The 15,364-nt window shown below is 36.5% G+C and overlaps 2 protein-coding genes across 4 annotated transcripts; both read left to right on the forward strand.

Moving 5' to 3' along the window:
- The first annotated feature begins 31 nt into the window (after positions 1-31).
- Positions 32-5,265, forward strand: LOC137734836 (uncharacterized). 2 transcript variants are annotated; one of them, XR_015964142.1, is made up of 12 exons: positions 35-361; positions 1,027-1,069; positions 1,254-1,307; positions 1,915-1,978; positions 2,542-2,598; positions 2,792-2,898; positions 2,997-3,035; positions 3,712-3,800; positions 3,897-3,975; positions 4,609-4,656; positions 4,804-5,041; positions 5,177-5,265. XR_015964142.1 is itself a non-coding variant. In XM_068474132.2 (11 exons), the coding sequence occupies exons 1-11, from the start codon at positions 186-188 to the stop codon at positions 4,882-4,884; spliced, it is 837 nt and encodes a 278-aa protein (XP_068330233.2). In that variant the 5' UTR covers positions 32-185; the 3' UTR covers positions 4,885-5,265. The 2 variants fall into 2 exon arrangements, 1 of the variants encoding a protein (XP_068330233.2); XM_068474132.2 differs by having other exon boundaries at positions 32-361; positions 4,804-5,265.
- On the forward strand, positions 5,135-10,414 carry LOC137734835 (protein trichome birefringence-like 33). Of its 2 annotated transcripts, none has more exons than XM_088696719.1 (7): positions 5,135-5,650; positions 7,183-7,417; positions 7,502-7,718; positions 8,872-9,049; positions 9,150-9,349; positions 9,444-9,602; positions 9,778-10,414. In XM_088696719.1, the coding sequence occupies exons 2-7, from the start codon at positions 7,216-7,218 to the stop codon at positions 10,115-10,117; spliced, it is 1,296 nt and encodes a 431-aa protein (XP_088552845.1). In that variant the 5' UTR covers positions 5,135-5,650; positions 7,183-7,215; the 3' UTR covers positions 10,118-10,414. The 2 variants fall into 2 exon arrangements, with proteins under 2 accessions (XP_088552845.1, XP_068330232.2); XM_068474131.2 differs by having other exon boundaries at positions 5,298-5,774.
- The last annotated feature ends 4,950 nt before the right edge of the window (positions 10,415-15,364 follow it).

The raw sequence follows: 15,364 nt of genomic DNA on the forward strand, positions 1-15,364 counted from the left end.
AAATAAAATGTGATACATATCCAAACCGGCCAGTGCGAACCATGTCGTTTGGTTGAAGGTAATACCACGAGGAATGTCGGTTTTTGTCGTAAGTGAAGACTGATGTTTTCATGCTTCAGAGCACCAAGAATCTCAGCGCCATTGATGAGATTGTAAGCGAGTTTCTGTGAGCTCGGTGGCCAGCAATGGAAGTCCGACTCGGTTTTCTGATATCGGTTACGGTCATCTTAACGATTGTGGACCGATTTAACTCGGTCTCCGCTAGCTGCCATTTCAGTGTCGTCGACGATGACAAGCTCTATAACTACACTTTGGACTCTCCCATCCCTTTCTTCCCTCACGGCGTCCAAAGCGAAGATGGGTACTCTCTCTCTCTCTCTCTCTCTGTCCCCATTTCTCTCGCCATTTCTCTGCTACTTGATATGGGTTTTTCGTATTATTCATGAATTGTTAATTGTACCTTGTAATTTCAAGTTATTTCTTCTTAATTTCAATGAATTTATTGAATATTTTAAAGCTGAAATTTGATGCAATTGGTGGAACATTTACCTCATCTCGGTGTATTTTTCTTGTGGGTTTTGATATGCATGTCGTCTTACTGTTTGATTGCTGTGGTTTTGCTATGAACTTTATGATTTCTATGTTAAATACATGAAGTTCTTGAAGTTGTGCAAATTAACGTGCTTCTGTCCTATTAAGCATTTTCGAAACTGGTTTTCAATTTTTCATTAAGCCGGCTTAATGCGCATTTGTTCGAAAGAGATTCGGTTGAGCCATTCTGGTTTCTCTAGTTTGAAATTGGGATGTATCTTAAACTGTAATAGTTGTATGGTACATTATGGTTCAAGGGGTTGCGGAGGTTCTTCGTGCTCTTGAGCTATGGTCCTGTGGACATCAGTTGTATTCTAGCTGATATACATTGAAAGCATTCTATTATTTACAGGGGCATTTGTGATGCATTTTTTCAATTATCAATTTGGTCAAGCAAAATTCATTTTTCCTTGATGTTAAACTTCATTACTACAGGTTCTACAAGGTGGCAGCAAATGAGACTGTGCTCTGGTTTCAGGTTCGCTCCATCAGGTCACACCTTTGTTTTTTTACTGATATTTTGTACAACTACGATCGTGATATACCACCATGCAGTGTTTGTTTTTTCCTTGAACCGATATTATGCTAACTTTTACAAGCATAAGCCTTATTAATGCCACTAGGTTCACTATTGAGTTTGTTTCTTTGACTGTCTGGAGCAGCTTTGCGATGGAATGATTTTCAATCACGACCCACCTAGATGTGTTGATTGCTGGGTAAAATTTTCATCTCTGTTACTGTTATTTTCTTTTTGTTGATAATGATATAGAAGGAACTGAGACTGGTGCAATTTTGTAATACCCGCACTTATTCACTTGGTACTTAGTTCCTCCCTACATTTTGATCCGTGAGGGAGCTGCTGCGGATGGTTTGCTTTCTTTTTCTCTATCTCTGCCACTAAAGACAAAAGAGAGGGCTAGAGAGAGATGGGAATTTGGAAATTGACTGCTAAAGCTGGCACTTACACTGCTAGCTAAACAACTTGAGAGTTTTTCTAAATTTAAAATCTACGGAATTTAATAGAATATTGCTACAGCTTTCAAAGGTCCTAATTTTCATTTGCTTTCTTTTACTTTTCATGAACCTGATGCTTGCATAACTTTTATTTTGGATCAATCATGGATAATTCTTTTTAACAATTGACCCGAGTATTACTGTTCACGTATAATTCCAGGCTCTTGACTCAGGGTGTAATGGGCAGAGGTAGCTTTTTGTTATAAATTGGATAAAACAAAGATAAAGATAGTGAAATATACTTCCTAGTTCCTACCCTAATTTCTATAGAATATCTTATTTATTTGACTACCTTATCGAACATTGCAGGATTGTGTGGGGGCATCATGCTGTGATATGGGTTCTAGTGCGCTTGTGTCAAACAACATAGGAGGTACAGATGCTTTAATGTTTCATATGATTAATGACGTAGCCCTCCGTGTACTTTACTGTATCTATTTCCAGTTGGAAAAGTCGGAAAAAGGAATTCACATTCTATTGCTTATGTATGATAGTGGTAGTCAGTGACTCAATCGTGTTTGGGAATAATCAAATTAATTTCTTTCAGATATTTCCTTCTATTGCCTAGCTCTGCAGAAGTAGATGTTTAATTTGGACATGTTCTGGAGCAAATAAAGCTTTAAGGGTCATGATCAGATGTCACTCTTGCAAATTATATTGTGTTAAACAATAGCTATTCATAAATAGTGTGAAAAAAAATTGTGACAGCTAAACTGTTTAATGACATCCTATGCTCTGTGGCTTCAAACAAAATTCCTCTTGATTTTATGTTATATTGTGCTTTGGTCCATTAGAAATTGGGAACCTGTGGTGCCCTCTTTTTAGTTTCGAACAAAGCAGGAGACTGAGGCCTTTCTCATCTAATTTGGATTGAAAATTGTTCTATCTTGGAAGATTGTATTTATTCTTCTAAAATGAACCAAGCGGTAACTGCAGGTTACGATGTGTGCGCTACCATTGGGCGTGCCTCAAGCATGGACATGAACATAATTGGTGAGATTTCTTTTCTATTTTTCTTGGAATCTCCCCCAGATATAAAATTGAATGATACTTTCAGGTTTCCATTAATGTAGCCTGAATATGGCATTGCACAAATATGTATGGACATTCATGCTTTCTGACCTTCACAATTGATTTGGTTTGAGAATAAATTTTCCGAAGATTTATGACTTCCTTGTTATGGCAGACAGGAAGAATCCCAACACTGGTGTCATTGTTAAGATGTCAAGTAGTGGCCTGAAGTTCAACTGTTCCCTCTCTGTGTCTGTAATTTGTGATCCAAATAGAGTTCAGGCAAGACCTTTTACAAAATCATCTGCATAATTTGAAATGATCCTGGAATTCTGACATGCTTGGTTGATGATCCAGTTTCTTGTATTTCTATTTTACAGGGGCCACATTTACTAGAGAAAACTGGGAAATGCGACTATGTGAGTTCTTTCAGTTTAAGAATATCTTCATTTCTTCTTGCTTATCGCTTAATCTTATACAAGATGGGATTTTACTTTGATAAAGTTGCCCATGGGAGTAGCGATATTTTGTCCATATTCTATGAACTGTACAGCGTATACTATAGAGTATAGACCTCTGGCCCTCTGTCTTCAGCTTTTGTATACAAAGCTTCTTACCTGATTTAATAAGTTCCTTTAGCTTGAATCTTCCCTCGCCCTGATCTCCAGCCAAATTTATTAATTAAACTAATATGATTTGAATGGTAAACTTGTTTGGAACTGAATATGTGCTCAACCTGTTTCATTTTCCTGCTTATCACTAGTGCGCTTCTTTGTTGACTGAAGATCCATCGAAACCTTTTTCCTTTCCCAGCTGGTGGCACTTTATCTTTTAGGCTTTGTTTTTTGTGCATATGGTTCAGGTGGTGGAAAGGGTGGTGGTATTGACTATTGAGAAAAACCAGTAAACTAGCTAGTGTTTGCTGTTGCGAATGTATGAAATCATAGATTTCAAAATAGGGATGTATGAAGCTTTGAAATGCATAGCACTGGCTCTCGGTTGACAGTTCATTTTGTGACATTGAAAGCGGATTTGCAGTGAGTGTATGAACAATGTATAAAGTATGAGGTTCATAATATCTTCTCTGTCTGACAGGCTACAGTATTAACGCATCCATCTGGCTGTGCCAAGATTGAACACGTGCATGGAAAAGCGTGGGGCTGGTTTGGTACCTTAGGAATCATGTGAGAGTCAAATTTATTTCCAATGCGATTTTCTGTGTCTACTGCGGAAGTTTTTCTGAGTCATCGTAAGTGATTGATAATTGATCTGACTTTCAGAATCTTATGCCTTTTTGGAGCTTATCTGCTGGTTGGGGCAGCTTATCGGTATATAAAACTTGGAGTTCGTGGAATACACGTATGTTCCTCAATTAGATCAGCTTCTTGCACACAAATTAATTAGTAATGCTTGAGTTTTGTCCATTCATATGTCTTGAAATTGTTTTAAGAATAGGTCCATCTATTTGATGTGTATCATTTTGAAATGGAATTCAAGTTTTCTTAAAAATCGATCGATAGAGGAAGAACTAATATATGTCAATGAGTCAGGTAAAATGGTGGTCATGAATTACGCATAGGAAACTGGGTGATACACATACACACAGATATATATGTGTGTGTGTGTGTGTGTATCATACAGTGGATGGTCTATGGAAGGAAATATTGAAGGGGAGAGAACCAAAACACGTGACCTTTGGGCAAGGGAATTCAAACTTGTGACAGTCATGGAATAGGGAACAAAGCCACATGTTCCTTTTACCATATTACTATAATTCCATATGTCACGTTGGAGTCAAAATCTATTCCATTTTCTCACTTTTTGTTGCAGCATACTATTTAGAACGTATAACATCAGTTAGATCACATTCCAATAGCAGAAAAAATCTTACTTGTAACTGGTACTTTAGAATCTGGTCAAGGTTCTAGTGTGCTCCCTTGGTGTTTAAATTCTGGTAATTTAACTATGATTTGGTGCTTCTCCTTTTTTCAGATTATGCCAAACTTGGACTTTTGGACCAGCTTACCTCAAAGTACCCAGGTATTCTGCTTAGGTTTAATGATTTGTGTCTTTCCCCTATACTTCTAGTGATGTGGCACAGATATAAACAAGTTTCAATTTAATTGCCTTTTTCTTTTTCTTAGCTCTCAATATATTGTTAATAACTACTACCTATTCTCTTTCCAGAGTCTGTTTGCATCCTTACTGCACAAATTTAGGGGATCTTCTCATGGTCATCGAAGCACCTATTCTCCTGTCGACTTTTGAGCATAGAGATATTTGTTTTAGGTTAAGCTGGTGACTTCATTTTGTATCATCTGTACTCTGCCATCAACGTTTGGAAAACAAGAGAAAATAGGTCAGTATGCAGCAACAGCCTAGTGAAAGCTAGCACTTAAGCTCGGCATGCACCATCATAAAAAGGGTGCCTTCTCCATCTCACCTATGCTTTCCATGTTCTTCTTTTTTTTCAGTCACGAGTCATATTTTAGTTGTAATGTAAAGAAATCCTCCTTACCAAGTCCTCGTTTACTTGTTATTTTCTTCGTACATTGCTCAGCTGCTGTTCAGGAAATTTTGGATGAATGTTTCCACATGGATTTTAATATTTCTCTGGATAAAATGAAAAGTGAACACATTGGATGTTGAGTATCGTGCATTATCTTGCCTGTTGAAATATACGGTAGCATGCAAGTATATTTTAATATCTGATTTATTGAAATGTGAATATCTTGCTTATATACAGTCTAAATTGACGGTTCTGATTCAGATGTTTGAAAAGATGCCGTCACTGGACAGATACATTTGTATGGTAGAATTATGTTAGTAATTTGGTGATGTGGTGGGAGAAAGGCTCTTTGGAGTGTTATCCGATCACAGAAATCCTCATGAATTGAAAGCATTGAAGGCTTACCTTATGTGACTTTATTTGTGTACTGATTCTGATGTGTCTGGCTAACACATTGTCGAGGTTCTTTGAAAGGCGCCAGAAGACACAGCAACTGCTAGTTGTATGGAAGAAGATGTCTGAAAGGTATAATACCAAGGGTGACGATTCTTTTCCACAACTCTTTGATACATGAAGTACAACCAGCTTCAATTGTCTGCCTCATTTCGATTTTTCGTTTGCAATGTGTTCCGTGTCTCTTCAGTCTCAGGTACGAATTTATCTCGTTAACTTTTGCAATGAGATTTTATGCGTTTTGAACTTCTGTGTTTTAGGAGGGATGAATTGTATTTTCTTGGCCAAGATTACTGGAGTTTATGTATTGTGAACTCTTTGTTCTTTTTCCTCTTCATGGTTTGGCGAGGAAAGGAAGGGGGTCCGGGGGTTGACGTGTTGGGTTACCCAGCCCACGATGAGTTGTCCTAAGTCTATTAGGAATTATAGTCTTAGAGGATTAAATTGTTTACCCAATTGGAGTTGTTATCCCAATCAGGGTGGTTTTTCCAATTGGAGAAGGATGCATAACTAGGTTCGAATTAGGATTAGTAATCCGTATTAAATACAACCTTTATTATGTCTATGTAAGGGTTATTGCACTAGTTTGGAAGTGGAGCAACACAATAAGTTGTATACTACTCGAGGAGTTAGAGTGAGACTATTGTAAGGGCAAAGTGTGTGCGAGAGAAAAAGAAAAGCAAAAAAGAGTGTATTTCTTGTTCTTGATATTTTAGGTTTTTTCGTCAAGTTCTTAATTCTAAAGACTTGACAAGATTATTCGTTGTACTCATTATTGATATAGTGAAAGATTGTTGTTAATGCTCTGTGGACATTAGCACATATAGTCGAACCACCTTAATTCTTGGTGTTATTTATCTTAATTATTTATTTTAAGTTTTCGAGTTTTGTTCGTTTTTTCTATTCTTAAAATTCGATATTCACAACAGAACAGTTAAGTACAATAGTGTTTATTAGCATTTACTTTGTGAGCTTTATTGGCAAAGAGACAATCAAACTTTCTTGTAAGAAAAGATTATGCACTTGAATGTGATGATGGAAACTTGTAAGAGAAACAAAATAATTGCTTAATTAATTTAGTAAGTTTAGTAGTTGGTCACACCATTTTATTATTTGTTGTATTATTGAGTGAGAATAAAGAAAGCAAAGCAGGTGAGGGCCAACCACTTCTCTACCTAAAACCAATATTTCCTCCCTCTCTCTCTCTCTCTCTCTCATGATTGGAAAGAAGAGAGAATTACTTACCTTGGAAGCCAAGGGAGATTATGTTTTTCCTTTGGGACCAGAAATGGTACTTGATTTAATGATTTCCCAAAGCACAGAAATTTTCCTATGTTTGGATATCATTATTGCCTTTAAATTTAATAGAAACGTAATACCAAAAAAAAAAAATATGAAGAGATTTTTCAGTGTGCTGTAATTGCTGATATATAATTAGTTAAATACTAGAATAAACTTTTTGTATTTGAATCGTATTTCCAGCACATTGACCGTGACATTTATAATGTTTCAAATTATATAACCACTCTCAAACGACCAAATTCTTATATATTTATTCTTCTCACACGATGAATCTCTATGGACCTCCATCTCAACCAAATTAGATCACACCTTCAAATACAATTATACGATTTCACATGAGACTAATGAAGCCGCCGCCGCTCTCCTCCTCCTCCGCCGCCGCCGCCGTCTTCCGCAAGGCTCGACTCTCTCCCTACCTCTTCACCCTCCTCGTCTTCATCCTCTTCGTCTGCGTCCTCTACGGCGAGGATCTCACCTGCATTTTCGGCCAGCAGCTCCAACTCACCTCCAGCTCCGACCCAATCGTCATCAAAACAGGTGAGTCAACCCACCCCATTCCACCGAGTTAACCAATTGAAGCTTTGCAATTTACTAAATTGGGTCTTTTGTTTTTGGGGCTAGGGAAGAAGAGAGAGAAGCTGCCGTTCACCGTCGGCAAGACCGACGAAGGGTGTGACTTGTTCAGCGGGAGGTGGGTCTTCGACGAGTCAACTCGGCCGCTTTACGAGGAATCGGAGTGCCCGTACATCCAGCCACAGTTGACCTGCCAAGAACACGGGCGGCCGGACAAGGACTACCAGAAATGGCGGTGGCAGCCCCACGGCTGCGATCTTCCCAGGTCAGTAGCTCAGTCTTTAATAAAACGCGTCAATTCCTCGTTTTAATCGTACGACAGGAACCTAACTCTCCTAGTTCTCGATCCCTACTTACGAATCTCGGCACTGACAAAACAAAACGGTTTTGTCGCTTTGTCCTTGTCTGATGAACTGATTTTTGTAGTTAAACCGGCTGGGTTGGTTCCCGGCCAGCCCGCCGTTACGTGCCCGGCATATCGAAATTCCGTACCTTTCTTCCATCTGTCCTCGTGGGAGACAACTAATGTACAGGGCCCACCGTCGCACACAACAACGTGGATGGGTTGGGCCCAAATTTTGTACGGGCTTTAGGAGCACGATATTATGGGCTCTTGGGAACGGCCTGGACATAGATGGTTTCTTAATAATTGATTTTTACATTGTTGCATTGGAGGGAATCGAACTCTAAGCATGTCTTAATCTTAACTCATTACTCGAATTTTCTCGACATTTGAGGTTAATACCAAGGCCTTCGTTTGATTGGCCTATTAATAACAACCAAAATCATTTATAAGTATGTTTGGTAGAACAACTTAAAAGTGCTTCTAGGTCGTTATAAGCGTTTTCAGGAGAAACAACTACAATACTTGTTTTAACAACATTTCAACGTGTTTATATAAACGCTTTTAGCATAAGCTTTTATGAGCTTAAATACTTTCTAAAGAAGCAATCTCGAACAGGCTCTATATAATAATTGTCCCTAAAATTATAGTTTGAACTGTATCAAAGATTGTCGAAACAGCTAAGTTAAAATAACTTGGTGTGCAATCTGTATATTCCTACATAAATCCATACCAATAGCAGCTGGCGGTTAGGTTTTGAGCATAAGTTCTTCCGGCTTGAGGATGTGGGTATTGCATGGCACTGGTGGTGAGAGTAGCCAATCTCCTCTAAGCATTTTTGAAATTAAAAAAAATAGAGTTACTTCCTAATAATATATGTTTTTCTGCATATTTGTCATTGATTTTTCTTTTTTCTTTTTAATTAATTTTTTAATAATTTTTTTTCTGGTCACTGTGTCATTGGTATTAACTTTAATCTTGTAATCTTATGAAAATCATATGTCCTTTATGTTGGATTTTTTTGTAACTTACCAATAGTGAAACATGTATAACATTCTTCTCACAAATTATACAGCTTCAATGCCACTTTGATGCTCGAGACGCTACGAGGGAAGCGGATGATGTTCGTTGGAGACTCTCTGAACCGGGGTCAGTATGTTTCCATGATTTGTCTTCTCCACAAACTCATCCCGGATGATGCCAAATCCATGGAGAGCTTTGACTCAGACTCGCGAACTGTTTTCACGGCCAAGGTGACATTTCATTGTGGTTTTCACTTTTTCTTCATACTTCTCAAATGTACATTGCCAATTGTGCAGAGTCGTATACTATTCTTTGTTCCATAATGTGTAGACATACAATGCCACAATCGAGTTCTATTGGGCGCCGTTTCTTCTTGAATCAAACGCGGATAATGCTGTCGTCCATAGGATATCTGATAGGCTTGTAAGGAAAGGGTCCATCAATAAGCACGGCAAACATTGGAAGAGCGTTGATGTATTGGTGTTCAATACTTATCTGTGGTGGATGACCGGCTTGGAATTTAAAATATTGTACATTCCTGCCCCCATCAAATAATACATTGCTTAAGTCTTTCTTCCTATATTGCTTAACAAAGTGTCTAAATGCTGAAGTTTTAATTTTCAGACTAGGTTCCTTCAATGATGAGGTGAAAGATATTGTGAATGTGCCAACGACAGAGGCTTATCGTATGGCGATGAAAACTATGTTAAGATGGGTGCGGAGGAACATGGACCCCAAGAAGACGAGGGTCTTTTTCACTAGCATGTCTCCTTCTCATGGAAAGTGAGTACAGTTCTCTCAACCCTATTTATTCAAATCATGTATATAGCATGCATAATTGTGATGACCCCAATTCGGAAAAAAACAGACAAATTGAAAATTTGAAGCTTTGTAGACGCGTAACTTGTGCTTGAAGTTTTCACAAGATTTAGGTGGCCTAACATTTGATATTTGGCAGGAGTATAGAATGGGGAGGTGAACCAGGAGGCAACTGCTACAACCAGACTACTTTGATTGAAGATCCGAACTACTGGGGTTCAGATTCCCGGAAAAACATAATGGAGGTAATTGGAGAAGTATTCAGTAAAACGAAGGTGCCCATTTCTTTCCTCAACATCACGCAACTTTCAAACTATCGCAAGGATGCGCACACATCAATCTACAAGAAGCAGTGGAACCCTCTGACTCCCGAGCAATTAGCCAACCCTGTTAGCTATGCTGATTGCGTGCATTGGTGTTTGCCTGGCCTTCAAGATACCTGGAATGAGCTTCTGTTCGCCAAACTTTTCTATCCTTGATCGTGGTCCGAAGTGGTGAGTTCGTCCTTCCAGCCTTTCTGGATGGTCATTGCATGGTGGTGGCAATTGCATAGTGTAATTATCCATGAAAAATGTGAGATGGAAGGCAAAAGAAAGAGAGAAGAAGAAGAAGATGTGGGCAAAAGGAAGGGCCCATAGAAGAAGATAGATTGAATCCTGCTTTGAAATGTGAAAAATGAAATTTTGTTATTAAATTTGGGTTTTGTGAAGGAGAACACTTGAGTATAGTGATTGATTAAAAGAAAGTACAGAATTATTGCAATGTTTTCAAAGCCATTTTGGTGTTGGTCCGGTTTCACAGATGTCTTCGAAGGCAAACGACATTGTAATTTTCACTCATCGTCACATATCAGTCACTGAACAACTTCTAAAAATATGTTGTTTTTAAGGATGACCATATATGCATCGTTCTATCGTTCATGTTAGTCAAACTTGGCCTCTGGTTCTCAGGGGACCGCAACATTACAAAGAAGTGAAGGTGCCATTCTGGCTTTTGCGGCCACAACATCAGAGCAGAACACCGGAGTTACCTAGAAAGACACAGGGTTTGCCCACCTATGGGATTAACTCGCAAAAGCATAAAGTTTCTCGTTAATTTGGTTAAGAGCTCATGGATAGAACTTGCTCCTAAAAATCGGCTTGTAAAAAAAAAGGTGTCCTGTTGAGAGTTGTTCCGCATCGATGAAGGACAAAGTTTGCTATGTGCTTATATGGTCTTGGACTACTCTTCATATTGTCAATTGGTTTTATTGTAAAACCTCAATTTCATCATGATATCATAGTAGGTTGTCCTCATGTGAAGCCAAACAGCCACACGTGCTCTACGCCACCCACTTGTTGTCCAAGTGTAGGCTTGAAAATCCGTCACACATGCGGGGGCATGTTGATGAGGAACAAGGTTTGCTATGTACTTATATGATCTTAGACTACTCTTCTTATTGCCAATTGATTTTATGGTGGAATCTTAATTTCATCATGTCCAAAATCTTAAACTTCTTTAAGATTTTATATTTTTCCGACGTGTGACAATTGGGTCTCAATTAACAAATTTGAAAACACGCAACCCATCATCAAATTTGAAAACACGCAACCCATCATCATGGGAAGGAGAGCACCATTTTCCTTATTGTACAAGACAGCCACTTTAAATAATTGATTGCTGCTATACTTATCAACTTTTCATCGTCAGATTCATTTACTAACGTATGGGAAATTCTTTTGCCTAAAAGCATTATAGAAAAATAATTTTCACATAATTCTTTTTTCTTTCTACAAACTCTTGGTAAAACGTTATTTGCATAAATTTTTGATCAACCTTCATAAAACTACTCACTTTCTGTCAAATAATAATTTTACATAACAATATCCCGATATAAAAAACAAGAAGTTAGAGACAACAATAGATGCACAAATTTCAGCTTTTTCTATAAACATGATCCGGTACTGTGCATTGATTTGAGATATGAATTAGAAAGGAAGAAGTGATTGTTAAAGTGGAGACAGATTTTCTGTCCTCTCACTTCTCGTGCCTTTCTATTTTGTGAGGTTACGATTAAGTCACGTTAATATTTTATATTTTTTTAATAAAGATAATAAGATAAAAATAAATAGTAATATTAAATGTTAACATGATTTAATCGTAACCACATAAACAGAAGAGCACGAAAAATGGGAGGGCACAGAATCTGCCTCCTGTTAAAGTTGTTGCCAAGATACATAAACTATTACAGTCATGATGTTGTGTCTCAACTAATTCCAATTCCTATCGATACCAGAAAATTTAATTAAGGGCCTGTTGGTTGGTAGGATTCCAAATCTAGAGATTTTTTTTTTTTTTTTTAAACAAACGATATTATCTATATTAAGACGGGTAGGGGAGTTGACTAAATCTCACAATAGACCAGCAATAATATGGTTCAATTTCACATTTGATGAGAATTGAATCTAAGACATCTTACTTACCAGTGAAGAGGAATACAACTAATCCGTTGTATTAAATAGTCAAATCTAAAATTTTTTATACGTTGTAATGTTAAATTGGTTGTCTCTAAAGATTCACGATAATACAGGCCAAGACTAACAATAGGAAAAGAACGAAAAGAACTAGATTTCAAATGATTCTTTGCATATAGTTATTTCAAATGCAGGCAAATCCGAAGTTTTCTAACTTTCAATGCAAATTTAATCTCGTTGTTAAATCCAAATAATTTTTTTCAAATTCCTCGGTTCGAATGGAGCCTGAACAGTTTGACAGAAACTTAGATATAAATTAAATGGCAGAAACATATTTGCCACGAGCAGAGACTAGTTTGATTGAAGATCCTAACTACAAGGGTTCAGACTCTACCAATGATATAATGCAGATAATAGGAGATGTGTTTAATAAAGGGAACTTTAATGAAAAACTTCTGGTAATGTTCATCTTAACGAAAAAACACATTTTTACACTAAGGTGTCAATCCTTGTACTATTCATTTTACCCTTTATTTTGTCATTTTTGTTAAAACTCAAAGTTTTCAAATCATTTTTCATTAGTTTTCTTTTTAATAAATCAAAGAAGCAGTGGAGTCCACTGACCCCAGAACAATTGGCAAACCCTATTAGCTTGCCGACTGTGTGCATTGGTGCTTACCTGGCCTTCAAGATACTTGGAATGGAATCCAGATCCTCTCATAATCTCTATGTTTGGAGCCGTGGATTGAGAGATCTAAACCACTTAATATTAATTCTACAACTCCCATTAACCTATATCATTGTGCTACCTCACACAAATCAAGGGTTCAATCTCTCTCACTCTTCAACAATCCGAATATTCGGATCCCTATACTCTGGATCTGAAATCCGAAGAGGATCTCATTCTTAGAATGATCTTCTATTTGCCAAACTTTATTATCCTGACTTAGTCAAAAGTCTCGTGTTCATGTGGATGATATTAAACTGTACTTCCAACAAAAATATAGGGAAACTGATCACAATGATATTTTTTTATTAAAATGATTTTCTTCTTCATAATGTTAAGAATATTTGATCGCTAAATTATTAAAATTTGATTAATATGCCGTCAATTACTGTTGATTTTAATCAATTTGATATTTGCAATTTGATTGATCTCTGATATTTTTTTAATTTAAACAATTTCTGATAAAATATATTTGTGAAGCATTACATATATAAAGTTGCTGACATAATATGAATCGTTCGCTATAATCACCAAAAGCAGTACTCATCAAAATAAAGATTAAAGAGTACTTTGGGGCCCGAAGGTTAACTTGCTTAGTGGCAAATACCACGAAAGTAAGGGACAACTAATCATCACTTGCTTTGATATTGATAATTTTCTTGCATAATTAGTGGCAAAATCTCCAAAAATTGAGGAACAACAAATAGAAAGCCATTCAATCTTGTAACTTCAGATCATCACTATGTTATATATTTCTCAGATAACTTCTATAAACCGTAGATAAATTTCAGCGTGGACATACAAACACATTTTCTTGCCTTGACTAAAATCTATACTATTATTCCTTGTCAACTTTTTGCCACTTTTTTTCCTATTTTGCCTTCACTTTTGATACACAATATTAACATAAGGAGGGCAAAATAGTAATTTTGTATCTTTTGAACTTTTTGCCCTTTTTTTCTATTTTGCCCTCACTTTTAATACACAATATTTACATAAGGAGGGCAAAGTAGTAATTTTGTATCTTCTGACAAAATGACAATCATATTCCTGTTTTCCCTATTTTACCCTCATTTTTAATACACAATATTTAGATAAGATAAAAAATATGCACTTATTAAGAGAAATTGTCCCACCATCATTTTTCATACAATTAAGTGAAATTATGATGTTTTTTGGATAGTTTGAATGAACTTAAGCGGTTGCGCTTGAGGAGAACGTGGGAGGAGATGGGCAGTTGAAGAGGCTTTAATTTTGTACATTTTGACAAAATGATAATCATATCCCTATTTTTCCTATTTTACCCTCATTTTTTGAGAAAATAACAATCATATACTTATTTTTCCTCTGACAAACAAATATGCCCTTATTAAGATAAATTGTCTCATCATCATTGTTTCATACTCTTTTTTTAAATTTTAAAAACTAATCGCACTTCTTAATAAAAAATAAAAAATAAAAAAAAATTGTTCACGCACACACCGAGTGTGTGCTCATCTTCTATAGTGCAATTGAGACACCCTACTAGCAAGAAAACCATTAAGTTTGTGGTCCATTGTAAGCTGTTTATTTTTATCGAAAAGGACAATTCGGACGTGAAGAGAACTCTAAACTTTGGAGTCGATCTTATTTACTATTTTAGGAGTTGATCATGGAAATTAAACTTGCTATATATGATGGCCTTTGCACCTTAAATTCGAGACGGTGGTTGAAGAAAAATCAAATAATTAGAGTTTTGGTTGGTATAGTCAAATCAGTCATGGGACACACACACATACGCAGGTGATGAGGTAATGGGTGGCCTTGATATCATTCTTCTTGCCAACTTGCTAATCAACTTGCAGGCAGCTAATAGAGACTATATATCTGTTCCAACACACAACATATATATAGTACAATCGAGGATAGAATTTATATAGTTAAAGGGAGGCAAAGCTTGCAACTTGCATTTGTTTCCCAAACCGACTTGATCGTTTTAAAGTCAAGTTGCAGTCCAATGCACCTAATATTGATTCCTCAGTATCGACAATTACCAATTTATTTAACACAACATGATACGATATTCAAGAACTCCGTGTGTGCGCTTCCATGTAAAAATACAAAATTGAACATGTTAAAATATTACACGTCAAGTTTGAGATGAATTAGTAGTCCGTTTTAACTTTCAAAGAAAACTGCAAAGATAAACAATATATATCAACTAAAGTTAGAACAAATGATGTACATACTGAAAATATATTTATCATAATCGGATCGTATGTACCCTTGATCAGGGACGGCCGGAGCATAGGATCAGAGGGCACATGCTTCCTCACCTTTTTTCTCTTTTAAAAATCTTATATTGATTTTCTTAAATAATTGCAAAATCCGCTTTTAGTTCTTGAGTGCCCCTCTGCATTATTTTTCTCATTCAATATTAAATTATAAACGAGCATTAAATTATAAACACAACAATTTGAAGAAAAAAAAAAAAGTATACAAATACAACAAGTAAAGAAAGAAATTAAAGGAAAGAGTGAAAAAAATTAAGGATTTTGTATCAAGTT

The sequence above is a fragment of the Pyrus communis genome, chromosome 7 (genome assembly GCF_041283825.1).
Source record: "Pyrus communis isolate YQ-2024b chromosome 7, ASM4128382v1, whole genome shotgun sequence".
NCBI lineage: Eukaryota > Viridiplantae > Streptophyta > Magnoliopsida > Rosales > Rosaceae > Pyrus > Pyrus communis.

Coding starts and splice junctions, on each gene's coding strand:
- LOC137734836 (XM_068474132.2), top strand. CDS start 186: ATGGAAGTCCGACTCGGTTTTCTGATATCGGTTACGGTCATCTTAACG. Junction 1,070..1,253: donor AGACTGTGCTCTGGTTTCAG/GTTCGCTCCATC, acceptor TGTCTGGAGCAG/CTTTGCGATGGAATGATTTT. Junction 1,308..1,914: donor CTAGATGTGTTGATTGCTGG/GTAAAATTTTCA, acceptor CGAACATTGCAG/GATTGTGTGGGGGCATCATG.
- LOC137734835 (XM_068474131.2), top strand. CDS start 5,748: ATGTGTTCCGTGTCTCTTCAGTCTCAG. Junction 7,418..7,501: donor CCCAATCGTCATCAAAACAG/GTGAGTCAACCC, acceptor TTTTGGGGCTAG/GGAAGAAGAGAGAGAAGCTG. Junction 7,719..8,871: donor CACGGCTGCGATCTTCCCAG/GTCAGTAGCTCA, acceptor CAAATTATACAG/CTTCAATGCCACTTTGATGC.